Source organism: Ammospiza caudacuta, chromosome 1 (assembly GCF_027887145.1).
Source record: "Ammospiza caudacuta isolate bAmmCau1 chromosome 1, bAmmCau1.pri, whole genome shotgun sequence".
NCBI classification, from domain to species: Eukaryota; Metazoa; Chordata; class Aves; order Passeriformes; family Passerellidae; genus Ammospiza; species Ammospiza caudacuta.
In genome coordinates, this window is record NC_080593.1 from 39,039,660 (window position 1) to 39,057,858 (window position 18,199).

The 18,199-nt window shown below is 45.4% G+C and overlaps 2 protein-coding genes across 6 annotated transcripts in view; one reads left to right on the forward strand and one right to left on the reverse strand.

Moving 5' to 3' along the window:
• Positions 1 to 1,404, forward strand: part of LOC131556614 (ubiquitin-conjugating enzyme E2 E1) — a 45,788-nt gene extending 44,384 nt beyond the window's left edge. For all 4 annotated transcript variants that reach the window (XM_058803374.1, XM_058803348.1, XM_058803366.1 and 1 more), the window contains exon 6: positions 496 to 1,404. In XM_058803374.1, the coding sequence (XP_058659357.1) occupies positions 496 to 593 (98 nt within the window). In that variant the 3' untranslated portion in view covers positions 594 to 1,404. The remainder of the gene's footprint in view (positions 1 to 495) is intronic.
• On the reverse strand, positions 979 to 18,172 carry NKIRAS1 (NFKB inhibitor interacting Ras like 1). Of its 2 annotated transcripts, XM_058803386.1 has the most exons (5): positions 18,128 to 18,172; positions 17,046 to 17,139; positions 16,184 to 16,308; positions 8,338 to 8,579; positions 979 to 5,547 (listed from the first exon to the last, which is right to left on the reverse strand). In XM_058803386.1, exons 3-5 carry the CDS (start codon positions 16,275 to 16,277, stop codon positions 5,308 to 5,310), a joined length of 576 nt encoding a protein of 191 aa, XP_058659369.1. In that variant the 5' UTR covers positions 16,278 to 16,308; positions 17,046 to 17,139; positions 18,128 to 18,172; the 3' UTR covers positions 979 to 5,307. The 2 variants fall into 2 exon arrangements, with proteins under 2 accessions (XP_058659369.1, XP_058659379.1); XM_058803396.1 differs by lacking the exon at positions 16,184 to 16,308 and having other exon boundaries at positions 18,128 to 18,149.
• Between the last annotated feature and the right edge of the window lie 27 nt (positions 18,173 to 18,199).

An 18,199-nucleotide genomic window follows, 5' to 3' on the forward strand; every position in this document is an offset into this window, starting at 1 on the left:
AGTTAAGATGAATACGTCTTCACTTCCAAAGTCATTTTACAGGTTGCATTTTTATATGTCTAAAGAGGAGAGAAAGGCCAGATCTCACAGTGTACTAAACCACTGCTTGAGATTTCATCTTTCCTAGAAGGCAGCTTTACATTGTTTACAAGTACAAGTACTTAGCATGAGTACCTCAGGCACCCTTAGAAGGAATAAAATAAACCTGAAATGCATGAATTGGTGAAAACCTTCAGTAATGCAAAATATGACTGATTGTTGTGCCTTAAACTTCTTAAAACTTTATTGGCATTTCACACTATTAAATTACAGATTAGTACATTACCATAAATACACAAAATCAGAGAAGATACTGATCATCAATTCAGTATGTTTAGGTTGTTACAATGTACCTTACCTGTACCTGTTTGCCTTGTATGAAATTTACACTTCAGCTTTATTTAAAAGCTTTTATTGGGTAACTTGTCTGAAATAAGCGCTGTGTTTCCTTTTCAGCTGACCCCCTGGTTGGAAGCATTGCCACTCAGTATATGACTAACAGAGCAGAGCATGACAGAATGGCCAGACAATGGACCAAAAGATACGCTACATAAATTGGATTTTCGTCAAACTCTTACATTATTTGTCTGTGATGGAAAGAGCTGCTTATGATTTTGAAGGGGTGGGGGGTGGGAGGGTGCTGGTAAAGAGTAGGGTATTTCTATAACAGATTTTATTCAGTCTTTTATTTCCTAAGATTTTGTTGTTGTAACTTAAGGTATCTTGCTACAGTAGACAGCTAGGATTTGAAATAGCATACTTTAAGACTGTAATTAGTTCAGCAATATTAGCTCACATATAGTACCGAGAAGAATGTAAACTTCTTAGACTTCTTTGGTTTTCAGTTTGCTTGCAATATGTAAAAGATTAAAACAGCTTAATTTTGTACAGGTACATAGGTTGACATTTATGTAAAAGTCCTTTTAAGACTCTACACACTGTTTTTGCTTTTTGTTTGTTTGGGTTTGAGGGATTTATTTTGTTCTGGGTTGAGTTTCCTTTTTTTCTTTTTTTTTTTTTTCTTGTAAAAAGATGTTGGGATTGTTTTTCCCTATGGAGGGCACATTGGTATTTAACAAATCCTTTTTAAAGACTGTCATCTCATGATCTGTGATATTGAGAGGTGGATATATGGCTTCATATATGAAATGAGAAGTAGTTAATGTATTATTTTATAAGCCAAACTATCTTTGTGAAAAGAATAAAGGTTTTAATCAGGACTTATGGTAACCTGTAGTGAAATACCTTAAGCTGTTTAACTGTAAGGTGTGGAATAGGAGTCACTCAGTGGATTGGTTGTATGTTGTGGGCTACTTAAGTCTGCATTTGTTACTGTGCTAATAAAAAGATGTTTAAAAAAAAAAAGAAGAAGAAAAGATTTCTGCTTAGTCCCTTACTTTGTCATTTTGCCAGAATGATGTCTCTGTAAGCTTTGTAGGATTTATGCTGTGGTTGAGGACAAGGGAGATCTGCAGGTGAGTGCACTGACTGCTGCTATTTTAGGAAGACAGTTCTAGACAGCCATACAGTGAATGACAGCATTAGACCTTTACAACTGTTCACTAAGTGTTCTGTGCAGGGACCTGGCCATGAGGAGGTAACTTGCCACAGAGTCCACAATAGTTACTTTTTAGCTTAAGTTTTCACAGTGTTGCCTCTGCAGGACTGGCATGTTGTTTGAAAGTACTACCAGAAAAGTGTAAGCCATCTGGAAGGGAAAGAGGCGGGAAGTAAAAGGAAGAAAAGAATGTCTTGATGCTTTTCTGGTGGTCTATTCACACCTGGAAGAGAAGGAATCGTGTCCTGGTAAGGTAGCAGACAACACCATAAAGGAGTATCTGTACATCCTTTAACTACCTATAAAGATTATCTCCTAGAGACATGGTATTTGCATTGAGGAGTGTAGCAACAGGGCGGTTAATTGTGGAGACGGCATTTCTGACCACTCCCTTAAGGTGAGGGCCGGAAGTACAGATTCATTTTTCATGGCAAGTGCTTCACCTTGCGACATTCTTGTGAGCGCTGGGTGGTCATCTGTGCTCTTGGATTTGGTTTGGTGCTTTAAAATAAATCTGTCTGTATTTCATTTACATACTTCTCTTGCTGTCTAGATACAGAGCAAATCTAATTTGGTCCAAAGTAATCTGTTAATCAGAGGTGTCCTTTCCTTCTCCGGGTGGGTACTAGCACCGTACCCTCATCGGCTGAACTGCCATCATTTGACACAGTGCACGTTTTGGTGTATGAGCTCCCTCAGCTGTTTGGTACATAGCCACATCACACTAGGAGCATCTCTGCTAATCTTTCCTTCTCTACTGAGTAAAGAGGTAAATGGCTTAATCTCAGTAGTTTTTTGCCAGCTTCTTTCTTTGTGCCACCAGTACACGTCAAATTAACTGTTTTAACTGTTGGGGGCGAGTGATTTGTACAGTGTTTATTCAACAAGCTGTAGAGGAACAGAGAACGATGGTTTTGTTTACTAATTTGTTTTTCTTCTTTATTATAAGTTTTCTCCGTGATCTTGTGAAGGGACTCTGGTTTTGCAGAAGCCAAGTGATCCCAGTGACCTAGAAGAGGGTTTGAGTCAGTGGAACAGGAAGAACAAAATAAATGTTCTGGCCATTAGGTACTATGTTATACTCTGTACTTTGTTTGTTCACCCTGTGTAAAACTCTACTACAGCAAGTTTCATTTTTACTCAGTACCAGCCACTGTGTGCATATCATTTGCAGAGGAGACACTAGATTTTCCATCACTTCTCAGTAAAACACTATGATATTTAGAAAAACATCAGAGTAAGTTTATGAAAGAAAACAGTGGGTGGTGATTTTCTTTTTTTAACTGAATGCCTCGAATTCTTTAAACTCTACATTTAGCCAAATCAAAGAAAATGTGTTTGCCTTTATGTAGCGTATTTGGAAAAATGGCCTTAGTCATTTAGAAGATACTGTTTCTCTTGCCTGTCTTAAAACACTGTCAAGTCCTGGGAGTGCAGTGGAGCAAGTGAGCAAGCTGCACTTGCACTGCACAGCTCTGGCAGCCTACAGGTGACATCAGTCTTGGCAGAAGAATTGGCACCGAGTCTGCAGCATGCAGAGCTGCACAGGACCCACTCATCCCCATTCTTTCATCTCCAGGCATTTTAAGTTCATTCTGACTTGTCAACCTGCACTCCCTTGGCTCAAGGGTCAGCTTTAGTGCTGTGCTGTTAGGAGACATCTTCACTTATTTTGATTGATCCAAGGCTGACTCTAGTCCCTTCCAGAAGGGTTCTGCAGAGCTGAAGAAGAGGAACATGACCCATTCCTTGGTAAGAGGTTGCAGCGAGGAGGTAAGCCACTGCTGCTCCGAAGTCACCTCCCCTCCCAAGCATGCAGGCAGATAGGGAGTCTTCTGGGTAGGGAGAAGCCTGGAGCACACGTGTGTTCAGTAGGAAATGAGTGAGGAGGGAGTGTCATCCTGCTGGGGACAATGACTCTTACTGGCCAGGTGCGGGGAGGTCGTGCTATCGTGCTTACTCAGCTGCAGTGTGGAAACAATTGTATGTTCCTAGCAGGGCATTACAAGAGCTTGCTCATTCATAATTGCTCTCTTATCTTACTCCTTGGCCACAGCAATTCAAACCACATTGAGCAAAGCACATAAACAGTTTCGTCTACCTTCATTATAATGGTAGGGATTCCTGTTTAATTTTTAGTGAAGTGTACTGCTGCTCTGACAATAATAATGTTGACAGACCTTAGTAATGCTGACAGGCTTTATTAATCAGTATTCAGGAAGAGCAATACTATGAGCTTAATTGTGATCATTAAGCACATTATTTAGCAGTTATGATATGACAGTGCAAATAATGCTTGTGGTTTTGCTGATTCATAGTGAAATTCTCAGTATTTGTTCAAAAGAGGATTAATTTAATGGAAAATGCAGAAACTGGGTACTTCACTCTCTCCCTGCTCTTGCTTTCAAATATAAAGAAAAGTTAGCATCAATTAGTACAGGAGGTTCTTAGATGCCAAAAACTGGCCCCTGTCTCTAGGAAAAATTGCACATTCTGTCACTCTATATATCCCCTTTTGTTCAGTTGAGTGCCAGGCTGGCCTGGGACAGCAGATTCCGGCAGCACACAGGTTTGCCAGCATTGAGTCAAACACAGCACATGCAGTTGTGCTCCTGCAGCCAGACCACGTGCAGTGCACGGAGACCGAGGCCATTTGTGTGGGTATTGCTGGGTGTTTGCCCAGAGATGTCCCCAGAAAGGCAGGCAGCCTCCTGCCCTCCTTGGACCCACCTGCAGAGCCATACAGAGCTTTGTGCCAGCTGCTACCTGGCCTAGGCAGGGTGGATTGCTGTAGCTTGCCTGAGCAGCCAGGTGAGCGTGCCCTAAGCAGAGCCCAGCATACAATCAACCTCCTGCATACAATCAATCCACCTCCTGCAATCAAATCAATCCATACAATCCTCAGTAAAACCTGTGGGAACGTGGGACACCTCTGGGATTTGTAGTGGACATACTGGAACAAACTACCAGCTGTGTTGTCCTTAGGTTGTTGTTCAGTCAATGAGCTTTGAGAGCTGTTCTGGTTTCTACAAATGAATTCCTGACCTGAAAGCACTGCTTACTAGACTTCATTGACAAGGTTCATGTTGGGGTAATTCCCATAAGATGTGGGGGTGGTTTTTTATGATTTTGCTGGGTTTTTTTTCTTCCAGACACTAGCAAAACATCAGTGACTAAATCTGGTAATTGTTTCTCCTGCTCCATATCCTTCTCCTACAGCAAGACACTGGTCTCAGCCTCTTGCAGCATCAAAAAGCCCTGTGGCCCTGTTGAAGGTCAAGGTAAAAGAACTGTTGCCATTTCAAATATATCACCTTTCCAAATGGAACGCTTTATTGCAGTTAATACTTTTTGTGACTACAGGCTATAGATCTGCAGAGGGATTACATACTGGTAAGCTTGTTGATTTGTCCCTCAACATGGCTGTATCCAGGCATAGTAAAAGCCCCTGCTAGAGAGGTATCCATCTATCCCTTCCTCCTCCATAACCCTGGCTGCAAAATAACTGCTCTCCTAAAGTGCTTTTTTGAGGTTTTTACCACCAGCAGCTTTTCCAAGCCAAGTCTATGAGAAGAAAGGATACCTCTTAGCTATAAGCTTGCTGATTTTATTGCTGAATGATATTATTGCTTTAAGTGAAACTGCAAGGAGCAAATGGCACAAAAAGGACTTAGATGTGACCTGGCAGCAGGAGACAATGCTAAGCTAGTCTAGTTTTCACAGTTATTCCCTTTGTTCTTCCTTCCAGGCAAGGGAAATGTTGACTTGTTCTGGGACTGGGACAGCTTGCTAGCTAAGAAGGTGAAGGGTTCAAGCAGTGTTTTCCGATCTGTCACAGTCACTTCCCACAGTCTCACTTTCTCGGCCCTTGCCCATTGCTGTGCTGCTTCTGTTTCCACTTGCCTTTGGTCCACAAGGTCAGTTTTGTTCCCCAAGACAATAACTGCAACCTACAAACCAAACAAGAGGGTGAGCTTTATACCAAAACCATCCACCATTCACCATCCTTTTAAACAGTGGGCAAGTACCAACACAGTTCAGTCTTGTTCTGTAACTTAGCACTGGCACAAGGTAAGTTGCATGTAGATTGGAATACCAGGGTCTGGGATTTGAATTAGCCTCATCTGCTTATGGGTTGGAAGCTTGTTTTAATTATAGGATATGCAGGACTTCCCCTTCTTGCCACCCCACTCCCTGCCCATAATGATTGCTTGAAGGGAAACAATAGCCAAGAGATCCAAAGTTACACAGCCCCATTCTCCACTTACTTGGCAACTGAGCTGCCCTAGACAAATGATAATAGCATGACATCTGAGTAGGTCACAGCAGCAGATGCTTGAGGGATGAAAAAATGCACAGCAACAGAGAAAGCCTGGATCCCACAGCGGTGGATTTTGCCCAGTTTGTTTCTTGCCCAAGCCCCATCTCGCAATATAAATAAAGCCAACTGTGCCAGCAGCCCAGGCAGGCTGGGCTATGGGCACCTCTCCCAGCTCAGCCCTGCTGGCTGCCCAGCCCCAGGGCTGCAGGGGACAGTCTGCTGAGAGGGGCAGTGAGCACCAGCAGCGTCCTCTGGGGAGCACTTTCAAGAGCAGCAGAACTCTATCAGATCTGCAGTTGTGAGGATCCATTGAGTGACTTGTGTCACTATCACCCAGACAGTCCAGCGTGGCTGAGCTCAGTAGGTACATGAAGCCTTCCCAGTGCTTCAGCTCTAGGAAGTGCCAAAGGCAGTGCTGGCCATGTGAAGATACTGCTCCTCCTTATTTTAACTGTTCTCTAAAAATGTTTTACCAGCACCAGCTCTTAGGGGGAAACCATGCCTACATTTTTAGTTCAAGGTCCTTAGTCAAACTCTGTTTTCATCTCCACACTAGTGGTTTGACAAAGATCAAGTGATAAAATCCTCTCCTGATGATGATTTGTGGGGTTTGCTGTGGCCACACTTGCTTGCTCTTTCCTGTTCAGGCTAACTCCAGAAGCCTTCTGCTTCTTTCCAGCTAGAGATGTTTGTCCTGTTCCTGTGAGGTCTGAGACTTCCTTTCTTTTCTACAGCAGTCCAGGGTGTTTGGAAAAATGCTGCTTAGGAGTTTTTCCCCTCTGTGTGAAGGCTTTGAAAGAAGCTATAATCTTCATGTGTATTTACCACATGCTCCAGCTGAATTTTAGCTATGGCAAAGCTCTGTCAGTGTAACAGAACAAAACCTCTATTTAGTATAAAATTTGGCCAGGCTTTAAGGTGCGTGCTGGAGAGCCCCCACAGCCAGCAGAGGCAAGGAACCAGCCATCAGTGCCTTCTGTCATCTGCCGCACAACAGGGGACTGTGCCACTCAACGAGTTGAAGTTCTGCCAGCTCAGAAGCACCATGTGTGGAGATGTATCCCCAATTCAGTAAAGAATTCATTTTAGCAGAGCTCAGACTTTAAGTCACAGAATCATTAATCTGCTGATTAACAGTTTACCTTAAGGTGAGACTCCTGATCTCACCTTGTACACCTTAACGCCTATTTTTTATAGAAATCATAGGAATGAAAACTATTTTATGCATCTGACTGTGGGCACCACTTTTTTAACCATGTTATCCTCAGTCAGAATCACAGTTTTAAGCTCTCCAAAAGGATAAGCAAATTGGCTTTTTTCTAAAATACCTGCATGCACTGAGAGAGAAGAGTTCTAACAGGTAACACAGATGAGCAGGATGCAGATCCTGTTGGGGCTGTGCCTCCATCTCTGCATTACAACATGCTGTATAGTACCAAATCAGTGCCATCACAAAACACAGCGCCTGGGAAAAAATTCCTGCTTGTCCACCTTTCCTTGCCCTGCAGGGGAGTTATGCTTGATTCCTGCATCCCTGATATACGTGACAGTCTGCAGCTCACACCAGCCCTACCACCCAACATGCCTCTCCTGTGACGGCACATTCATCTGCCATCAAATTTGAGCCTGCCTTCTCTACCACCCTGTGTGCTGTCAGTACAAAACAAGTTACATTTTTGCAAAGTCTCTCCCTACCATTATCCAATTAATTCTTCATGCTTTTTATTTTCTTTTAAACAGCATAAAACAGGCATTTGGAAAGCTGTAGGCTAAAGACATTTAACAGGGAAAACTACTCCAGAATATAGATACTGTAGGAAAAGCCGTAATGCTAATGCCACATGCAAGTTATATTTGTTTAGCTAAGCTGGAACGCTGTCAGCTGAAAACACTAGCTGCTTTCTAAGGGAAAATAGAGCAGTCATTTCACACAATTGAATTGATTCAATATGGTTGTTAAAATACATTAAAGCTGCTTTGCCAATTGACTAATGTCTGGGAGACCCATTGTCAATTACACTAGTTTGTAAGCCATCAAGTACATGAATACAAAACAAACAAGGATAATGCCCTTCGTTACATTATTCTATGCACTTGACTTCCCCTGTACAATATCTAGAAAAACATGAGCTGCACTGCTGTAGACCATATGTTTTATTAGTCATAAGTGTCCTGGCTGGTGCATTCAGCTGACTGAATTTTAGCTGTAGTAGAGGAAATAAGGAGGAAAAAAAAAAGCATTCCTTTGAATGACCTGCATGGCATGTGAATTAAGCTTCCCTGGCATGTGAACGCCTCCTTTTTTGCTGGGTTGCCCAAGGCTGTGAGTACCTTCATTTTCCTTTGTACACGACTTTAACAGAAACAAAAGCTGGGCTTTGCGACCTTAACTTCCTAGTTTAGCCAAGCATGCATTTACCTCCTTTTTGTCCCTGAAGACGTCGATCTCCTTTTTGAGCAGCTCGACTCTCTGGAACGCCTCGAGGCTGGTCACGGCGTACACCAGCACGAAGCCGTCAGCCACGGAGAAATAGTGTTTGGGCAATTCCACGCCCTCCTGCAGACCCCTGGTGTCATAAAGCCGCAACTGTTCCTTCACGCCTCGGTCTGTCTCCACCGATGCCAAATACACATCTTCAATCGTGGCACCCTCTTCTAAGCCTGTTTGAAAACAAGCAGGAATGTTCCACTGCTCTAACTACAGCTTCACCATAAGAATTCTTTGCAGTGCAGCAGAATTTTTCCTCACAGTAGCTTTTGGTGTGTGTTTTACAGAGTGACTTGACCAGGCCTTGACCTTGCCTGGCATCTCCATGGAGGGCTGTATTCATAGATGACTGCATTAGCTATTTCCAATAGTGACACTGGAAATACATTCATATCTAAGCACATGATTATGCCTGTAAAATTAATCTATGCAACATGCACATTCAGAATAGGATAAGATATATGCTCTCCTCCCAAGTTTTCCAAACTCCAACCACCCCGTTGCACCAGTTCTGTGCCAAACATGCTGCAAAACAAGCCTGCCCAAACATACCCTTTTGGAACAACAGCCAGGGAACACCAGATAGTCAAGTACTAACATCTTTAACCTACTTCTTTGCCTCATAATGAGCTGGATCATACTGCAGAAGCAGGAGCCAAAGGGATAATTCTGGAAATTAATGTGTATTAGTGGTATAACTAACCCATACGTAAAATTAAGCCAGAGAGGGAAGGGGGTGTTTGCAGACAAACAAAGTTCCATGCTATTTTCACTCTAATACACAGTGAGCTTTTTCTATCCCCCAGGGGTTTAAAATTACTCAAATTGGAACAAGTTCATTTACTGCAAGGCGAGAGCATGCACAGGGTAACAAGCTTTCATATATGTATCACCTGTTCCACCCTGACTCTCTGCATACTGGCCCTCCTTCCCTCCTCCTCTCCACACAGTAAATGTGAGGTAATTCAAGGCAGCTTGCTTTGAACTAATTAAAATTATTTTTTCCTAAGCCAAACCTAAAAACACATCAATCACCTTAGCTTTGTGTTCCTCCTGGATGCAGGTGCATAAGGTTACAGGTTGAAACAATCTATGTATAGTGTAGCTGGGCCACCTTCAGAGTTGGTTTTAAGTATTCATACAAGCCCTCTGCAACCCACGTTTTTGCCTCCACTGCACTCCTATATACAATTGTTTGCTGCTGCAGGACTACAATAATGAGTCCTGCCTTATTCTCTTTGTCTGTCAAAAAGGGACCATTTTTAGTGTATTGTTTAAGAAAACACAAGGGATTATCTGGCCTATGAAAATAAGGATTTTGCTCTATTCAATGACACTATTCAAAACACTTCACACTGACAAACAAGCTAAAGCATTCCACCCACGCTGATGGTTTCCCGTGATGTATGCAGCATTCCTGTGCAGGAAAGTGGCACAAGCTGTTCTTTTTGCCCCTCTCTGTGCAGTCTTCATAGATCAAGCTCTTATTAGGTTTCCAAAGATTTAATTTATCTCACCTCCAAATATAGCCACGCTAATGTGTGGGAGCAAAACTCAGAACAGAAGGACAAAGCAAAGGTTAATGAAAAGAGGAAGCACAAATGTATCCTGTGTGATTGTAGAATGTGTCAAAGGGTCACTTTTAAAGACTGAGGTAGTAACAAAACCCTTTCTGGATATAGCACTATTGTTTAGACACAGCACTATATTCTTGCTCTGCCTTGCTGCATTGTACAGACAGGTCAAGGAAATATCTAGCATCAGTAAACATGGCTTTGGCAAGAAGGAAGGAACCACAAGTACCTAAGTTTTCTTTTTCAAAAGCAACAAATCATATTGTACAGTTTTTCATCCTCTAAATGCTACACTGTAATCCAACAGCCTCTAATATATCCTTGTTATCCTGTGACAATCTCTTCCTAATGGCATTAAAAGCAGCAGTGAAAAGTGCGTCTTTTAACATCCTATTTAATAGTGAAGAGGAAAATTTAAGACCTGGGACTTAACTCAGCAAAATAGAGCAACAAATTTTGATGTGAAATAAGGGGGGGGCACTTAGGAGGGAGTTGAAATTTATGCACCAGTATCAGATTCCAGAGGTGAAATTTCACCTACATGCACTGGGGGAGGGAGTGTATACAAACAGTTTCCTAAGTAAACATAGACAATTTTTAGAAATACCTGTGCCACCTTATTCTAGGCCCTGCTCCTAAAGCCCAGGCCATGTACCAGCTGTATCTTGCTGACAATGACATTTACACTTCTTGTTAGTAGCATACCATTCAAACACTTCCTAGGTCTCCATTCAAAATGGGTCAGGCAAGTTGTTGTAAGAGAAGCAACACTAGTCAGTGTCCTAGAAAGATGCTGGCACCATCCCATCCTCCCTGCCACAAAGATCCTGATTCTCCTTCCCTTCACTGGCATTTCTGGGCATCCTTCCACCACCTCTACCTGGGTGGGCAAGGGCAGCTTGTGCTGGGAAGCTACTGTCCTGCAGACTGCTGCCAGCTTGACTAGTTTTTCCATGGAGCAGAGCACTGCAGCGGGCCAGCTGTCAGGTTCGGAAGATGGAGGGGTGAAGGGGAACTAACAAGAGAGTGCACAACGTCACAGCTCCTTTGAAAACTGAAGATATAAAAACTTTGGAGAGGGAAAGGAGGAATAGACAGAAGTGACGCCACTCTCTAGCACCTACTTAGCCAGTGCAAATCTTAGGAGAGGCAGAAAGGTCTCTGTTTTTTACCGACTGCTGCCACAGAGGAACTGCAACGGGAAGCCTCAGTCATAAACTGGGTGTTGTTCCAAACCCTTGTGGCTTCCCAATGAGGAAAAGAAAAGCCTCAATGTACTAATGAATACTGCACACTTAGGCCAGGCACAGCAGATAAACTGCAAATACCTAAGTAAATGGAAATTTCAAGAGGGATGGAAATTCCAAAGTTCCCAGTTGGATCTTGAACATTAATGCAGTACAAATTTTTTGTCTTCTTGAGTACTTTTGAAGATTTCCTGTGTAATCCCTTTTTCCAGAGGAATTCAGCAAAGAGCTCCTAAAACCTGCTATTCCTTATGTTTGTAAACTGCAGAATAACAGGCATTTCTTATTTAGATCTCAAAAGACAGTGTGTCAGATGATCCCTGACTTGGGAAAGAGGTGGATAAACCTCAAGAGGAGCTGATCTGTTTAGATTTAGCTGCTAGAGAACTACTGGTCCCACCAACAAATAGCCAGGTTTTGACCCTCAGTTACATACATTCAGTTCCATTTTCATCTATTTCTAAAATACAAAGCTGACTGCAACTCTATCACCAGGTAGTTTTAACTTAAGAAGTGAAGATGTAAAAAGGCATCTCTGCCCATGGCAGGGGGTTGGAAGGAGATGATCTTTAAGGTCCCTTCCAACACAAACCATTCTATGATTCTATGAATGCATAATTAGGCTAATTAGCCTCCACATCCATAGTGTGTAAGCCAAAACCCCAAATCCCTCCAGCTGGAACAAGTGAGGCAATTTCTCTCATTATGGCTTCCACCACAGTAATATATGGTGTTTTCATTCCTAGCTAGTAAGATCTGAAGTAGCTGCTTATGAATAATGTGACCATACCAGCTATTTACACAGCCAAGAGGCAGAGATAAGTCTTCTACAAGGGAGAGTTCTCATCTCCTCCTGTTGAGCTGATAAGTTTTAGCATAGGCTGAGAGGCCAGAAATATTTTAAAGGCAGAAGAAAGACTCCCTTCTGCACCATCACTGAACAGGAACACTGTTTAAGGAAAAATATCCATCCTCTTTACAGACATGTCCTGTGCACCAAAGCTAAGCAAGTCTCCTGCTAGCCTGGTCAAGAGAGGCCAGGCCAAGCAGTGCCAGGTACCACAGGCACTCAGTGGGACAATCTCCTGCTGCCAGTCAGGGACCCTTTTCATGACTGAGGAGACAAGGCTGGCCCCTCTTTCTTCAGGACAGCAAGGTGGAGGATCTGGATGAACCCAACACTGAAATCACAAAAAGAGAGATCATCCCAGGTACCAGGCAATCACCAAATCATAGAATAGTTAAGGCTGAAAAAGATTTCTAAGATCAGTGAGTCAAACTGTTCAATCAGCACTGCCAAGCCCATCACTCAACCATGTCCCCAAGTGCCACATCTTGTTTTTCTTCCAGGAATGGTGATTCCACCACTTCCCTGGGCAACCTGCTCCAATGCCTGACACCCTTTCCCTAATTTTTCCTAATATCTAATTTAAACCACCCCTGGCACAACTTGAGGCCATTTCCTCTTTTCTTGTTGTTTGTTATTTGGGAGAAGAGACCGATCCCCACCTGGCTACACCCTCCTGTCAGGCAGCTACAGAAAGCAAAAGGTCTCCCCTTTGGAGCCTCCTTTCCTCTGGGCTGAACACTCCCAGCTCCCTCAGCTGCTCCTTACCACAGCAGTGCACCAGACCCTTCACAAGCTTAATTTTCCTTCTCTGGACCCACTCCAGCCCCACAGCGTCTTTCTTGTAGAGAGGAGCCCAAAACTGAACATAGGAGTCAAGGTGTGGCCTCACCAGTGCTGAGCACAGGGGGACAATCCCTGCCCTGGCCCTGCTGGTCACACCACTGCTGATACAGGCCAGGATGCCATGGGCCTGCTTGGCCACCTGGGCACATGCTGTAAGTGTGTATATACCACATACACCTGTGCAATCCTTAGCAGCTATTCGCCCTGACCTATGGTGATACAGTCCCTACATAACTCAATGCTAAATCTGCACCCATTTCAAACATTTTCTTTTGTTGTTTTTTCTAATCCCTTGTATTAGTTTGGTGAGAGTGTCTGCCTTGCAATAGCTACATTATTTTACATGGCTCTGAGAGCATCCCTCATGTGTTTGTCCTCTCCTTTCCCATCTTCAGACACAAGGTAAATTTCCTTGCCGTTTAAGGCCTAGCACAAAATCCAATTTTGTGCTTGTTGTTTACAAGATACAGGGAACAGACAGTCCTTTTTTGGGTTATTCCTCCTTCCTAAGTACCTTTTCCTCTTTGACCTCAAGCAATCTTGGTGCCTTTGCAAAAGTGTTAGCTGCTGACCATGTAAGTAACAGTGGCACTCAGAGACTTCATCCATGACAAGCCAGGGAGACCTGAAGGTGCTTGTTTTTCTAGGAAAAGAAACAGTGCAACTGGGTTTACAGCACCACCACCAAGCACACAGCCAGGAGCACGGGCTCAAAGCCAAGGGCTTTACCTAGCAGCGTGAAACCTCCAAGGACTCTAATCACTTCCCTGCCACCAGCTGTGCCACCACTCCTTTTTACAGAAAGTCAACAGGAGGCACGTGAGCACTGACAGACCCGTGGCTGATTTACAGCCAGGAGGAGACCCTCGTGACAGTGGCTGTGACACCTTGGAGAAGGGCAGCAGACCTTGTGCTCTGAGCCTCCGACCAAGTTCCAGCGTGCCTCCTGTCACTGAGAGGGGGATGTGCCTGCCATGAGAACGGGAAGACTCCCCCTGTTGGCTCGGCCATCCTCCCCGCGGCTCCTGGGCCCTTGGAGCGGCCGCAGAGCTGCCCCTGACGTCAGTCAGGAAGCACAGGTTTTGAAACAGCTTGCGTCCCTGCTGCCATGCCTGGTGAGCTGCCCTGCTGGTTGGCTCTGAACAGACAGGCTTTCAGCAAACACACTAGTCCCTTCTTGCCTCCGGCCAAAAAGGCCAGCAGCCAAGATGTACAGATCAGCTTTCTGGAGCTCACAAGCTTTAGGAAACGAGGATCAGGGTCCTGTAATCATGTTTCAGGTGTGGAAGGGCCACCCCTGCAATGGTAGCACCATTGTGCAGTTTAAAGCAGCTCAGCTAAGGAGCAGTTAAAGACTCGCCATTCCTCAAACTCTGTCCTCGTGTACTGAGATCCTCACAATGGCATCCTGCCCCTGCAATTCAGCAGTTAAATCAATACAGAGTGGAACAGTAGCTGAAGGTCTTCTGGGAAAACCATTTCCACCAACCCAAACTCCAGGCACCCCCTGCCACAACTGCCTGTGTGCTGAGGAAGAGGCAGGGGGGATGGTGACCACTCAGCAGGACTGCCAAAAGCACCAGCTTATTGGTCCATCCCCTCAAATGGGCCTGATGGCCTGTGCAAGGGATACCAAAATTGCTGGGCCATGGCCACTCATCTCTTGGGGGTGCAGCAGCTCTGTAATGATCCTCTCCATATCTTCATCTTGTCTCTGCTACTTGTCCTCTTTCTCTGAATGTCTTAGGAATATGATTTGACCAAAATCACAGAAAACGGGAAACTGTCTTCTTCCTTCTCCCCTTGCACTCCCCATCTGCTATCAGTAACTCCCCTACCAGTAACTCCAAAAAATTAGAGCAGAGCTGCAGGCAAGGAAAAATGATCTTTTTCAGTGCAGGGGGGCCGGGGGAGAGGTCTGCATTGCTCCCTGGCCAAGCTGGAGCAGGGCATTTGGGAGTGACAGAGGGACACCCACGGCTAAACCCCAGGCACGAGGCCTCCCGCTGGTTATGTCAGCCAGTGTCCATGACGTTGTATAATCATGTACATGGCTGGCTCCATAAATAGCTCCTCTGATCAGCAGCACCCGAATATCCTTCCTGCAGGGTTGCTAATAGCAGGCAGGAATTAAGGCAAGGCAATACGATTGAAGTAACGTGGCCTTGCCCATGCTGCTCAGAAGTCTCTGACAGTCTCCCAGCCAGCACAGAGGAGAGGCAGGTCAGCAGCAAAGGGAAAAACCTTCAGCCTGCAAGGCTTTGCAGCCTTCACGTTGAAAGCTACACGGGGCTACGTGCCTAGCGCTCAGTAGGATGCTGGAAACAGATGTTGCTGCAACATTAGAGGAAATCCTCCTTTTAAACACGGGTATTAGCACACAGTTCTGTATCGCGCTTTGCCAGCAAATTCCTCCCATCCACACATTTTAAAGGTGCAGTGCTGCAAAGCACCATGCTAAAAATCCTTGTGTTTATCCAACAACTTATCCCCAACGTCTAATTTACTGGCTCAAGAAAAAAATGCAAAGTGACTAAAACATCCTCTGTCAAAGCCCTGCTGCCACCCCTTGTTTCTAGGTGAGGCAGGAATAATTTGTCAGCCTGATGATCATTGCCCTTCCTTTCAAAGCCAAATGTAGAAACAGAGGGAAACGTGCAGGCTCTGCCTTTGTTCCCTCTCTTTTGTGCACAGCAAATATCAGGCATCCTCTGTTCCTCTGTCAAGTCTGTTTTCCCCCTGGGGGTTTCTTAGAGAGCAGAGACAGTTGGCCTTCAAAACTCAGCATACAACGTGGAACCTAAAGCTGAGCTGTTTTTCTTTCCAGAGCTTTGATTAAATGTTAGCCAAAACCAAGCAAAATAAAGCTTTAAGAAGATGAAACAAAAGTCTAAACAGCGTCTACACTTATCATGTGACAGCTATTTATTTTTAGATGTCTACAGCATCTTTCAGGGAACGAGGTATTTCTTTTCTAAATACGCAGCATGCACATCTCCTACTTTCAGTGTTTGTTTCTTTTTAAACATTCTTGTGTTTTATTACTGGGAATATCATGGAATGGGTTCTTCTCCATGACTCTTAAAAATCCATAAGCAAGGGACTATGAATTTTAAGAACAGCACAGAGATGCCAGAAAACCCCATAAATTTCCTCCTTCACCTCAGCGCAGTTTGCAGTCCTCCATTATTTGTTTTGGGGCCCACACCGACCAAGATGCTAGAAAAGGAAACCACCTGCCCCCAAAAGTAAAAAAGTCTCACCGACAGTGTGCTTTCCATAGAGAAGCTGCTCCAAAATCGCAGTCTTTCCCACTGAGGCCATTCCACAAACCACCACCTTGTAGCCCTTTCCCATACTTCCTGAGGGCCGGTTCCACGGCAGAGCCCTGTGCAGACAGGGGAGGCTGTGAGCCCGGCACAGCCTGGGGCTGGGGATGGAGATGGAGATGGGGATGGGGATGGAGATGGGATGGGACGGGAATGGGGATGGGCACGGGCAGGATCCGAGCCCACGGAAGGCGCAAGGCAAAGCGCGAAGCAGCGGGGGCACAGCTCCCTCCCAGCGCCTGCCAGCGACTGATATTTTTAGGACTCAAGTTTCCTCCCACACCATTTTTTTCAGGTTTTAGGCTGCTGCCAGTGGTGCTGATGCTTGCCTGCAGGCTCAACACTTGTCCTGTCAGGTTTGGGGAGACTGGGAGCGCTGGAGCATGCACGGCCCCGGGGCAGGGGCTGTGTTTGTTGTTGTGTGTGTGCGCATGGTGTTATCGGGCTTCCTGGGTTTGCAGTGGGCTTGATGGTATCTCATGGTACCAGGATGGCTTCTGGAAATGCAAGAAAATGATGGTTCCTTCCCGTTTATTCTGCTTACAGAAAGTTTCTAGCTTTTATGGACTAGGAGGTACAAAACAGGTGAGTTAAAGGCAGAAGTACAGCAAAGCAAATGCAGAAAGCAGGTTTTTTTGGTCTGCTTTAAAGCAGTTTGATGGGTGGGGGCTGGTTCTAGCAGGAGGCATCCAGCAGCTTGGGGCACTTCCCTCTGCCAGTGAGCCATGGCAGGGCAGCAGGCCCTGACTCAGTTTGCTGTTTGGAGCCATTTCCCACAGAGAGAGCTGAAGAGTACCTTTTCTGGACCAGGAGGGGCTGGCGTTGTCCTGCTTCAGTTCCAGTTTAACCAGGTAATGCTTCACAAGCCAGGGTGCCCTGAAAAGCATACCCTGAAAAACAGAAAGGTCATTCTGCAGCTGCAGGTAGGGTGGCAGAAAGGACTTGCAGGCTGGGAAAGCCTACTCAGAATGATAGAGTGGCTTGGGCCAGAAGGCAGCTTCAAGGTCCTCTCCTTCCAGCCCTCTGCCATGGGCAGGATGGCACCAATCAGACCAGGTCGCTCAACGCCCCATCCAACCTGTGCCGTGCCACATGCAGGAGGGAGGAGAGCAGGGACAGGAGCAGATCAGTGGTAAAGCCAGGGCCTGCAGAACCAGGGACTCCATGGTGCCCTCTCCCTATCCATCCAAAAGGTTTTAAGATTGGTTTTAGGGCTTCTTTTTCTTTCCCCTATAGCATTTATTATTTAGGATAGAATAGAATCATTAGGTTGGAAGAGACCTTTTAGATCATCCAGTCCAAACATAAGCCCAGAACTACCACTGTAACCACTAAACCACATCATCCAGCACCAGATCCAGATGCCTTTTAAACCCCTCCAGGGAAGATATCTCTACAACCTCCCTGGGCAATCTATTCTGATGCCTGACTGTCCTAATAGTGAAAAATGTTCTTGTAATACCTAATCTGAGTCCCCCCTGTCTCAGCTGAAGGCCTCTGGTCCTCTCACTGCAGTCACAGTAGAGGAGACCAGCCCCCACTTCACCACACTCTCAGGGAGTTGTAGAGAGGGATGAGGTTCCCCCCGAGCCTCCTCTTCTCGAAACCAAACACACCCAGCTCCTTCAGCCGTTCCTCATAATCTTACCATTTTTAAAATAATTATTATTTTAGAGATTTTTTTTTAAGGCTTCTTTTCAGGGTTTTAAGCAAAGTCCCACCCCAATCCCGGACCGGGGCTCTTATGAGAGCTGAGGAGCGGGGGTGTCTCGGGGGATGCCGCATCTCTCCAAGCCCCTGCCCCCGGAGCAGCCCCCGTTCCCCACTGCCCCGGCCCCGAGCGCGCCCCCGGGGCCGCCCCCCGCCGCGAGCGCGCACCTGGACAGACAGCCGTGCCGGCCGGCCCCGGACCCGCGCGGGCCCGCCCCTGCCGCCCATTGGCGGGCGCGG

Coding starts and splice junctions, on each gene's coding strand:
- NKIRAS1 (XM_058803386.1), bottom strand. CDS start 16,277: ATGGGAAAGGGCTACAAGGTGGTGGTTTGTGGAATGGCCTCAGTGGGA. Junction 8,580..16,183: donor CTATGGAAAGCACACTGTCG/GTGAGACTTTTT, acceptor GTTTTCAAACAG/GCTTAGAAGAGGGTGCCACG. Junction 5,548..8,337: donor TCTTCAGGGACAAAAAGGAG/GTAAATGCATGC, acceptor TTTGGTTTGTAG/GTTGCAGTTATTGTCTTGGG.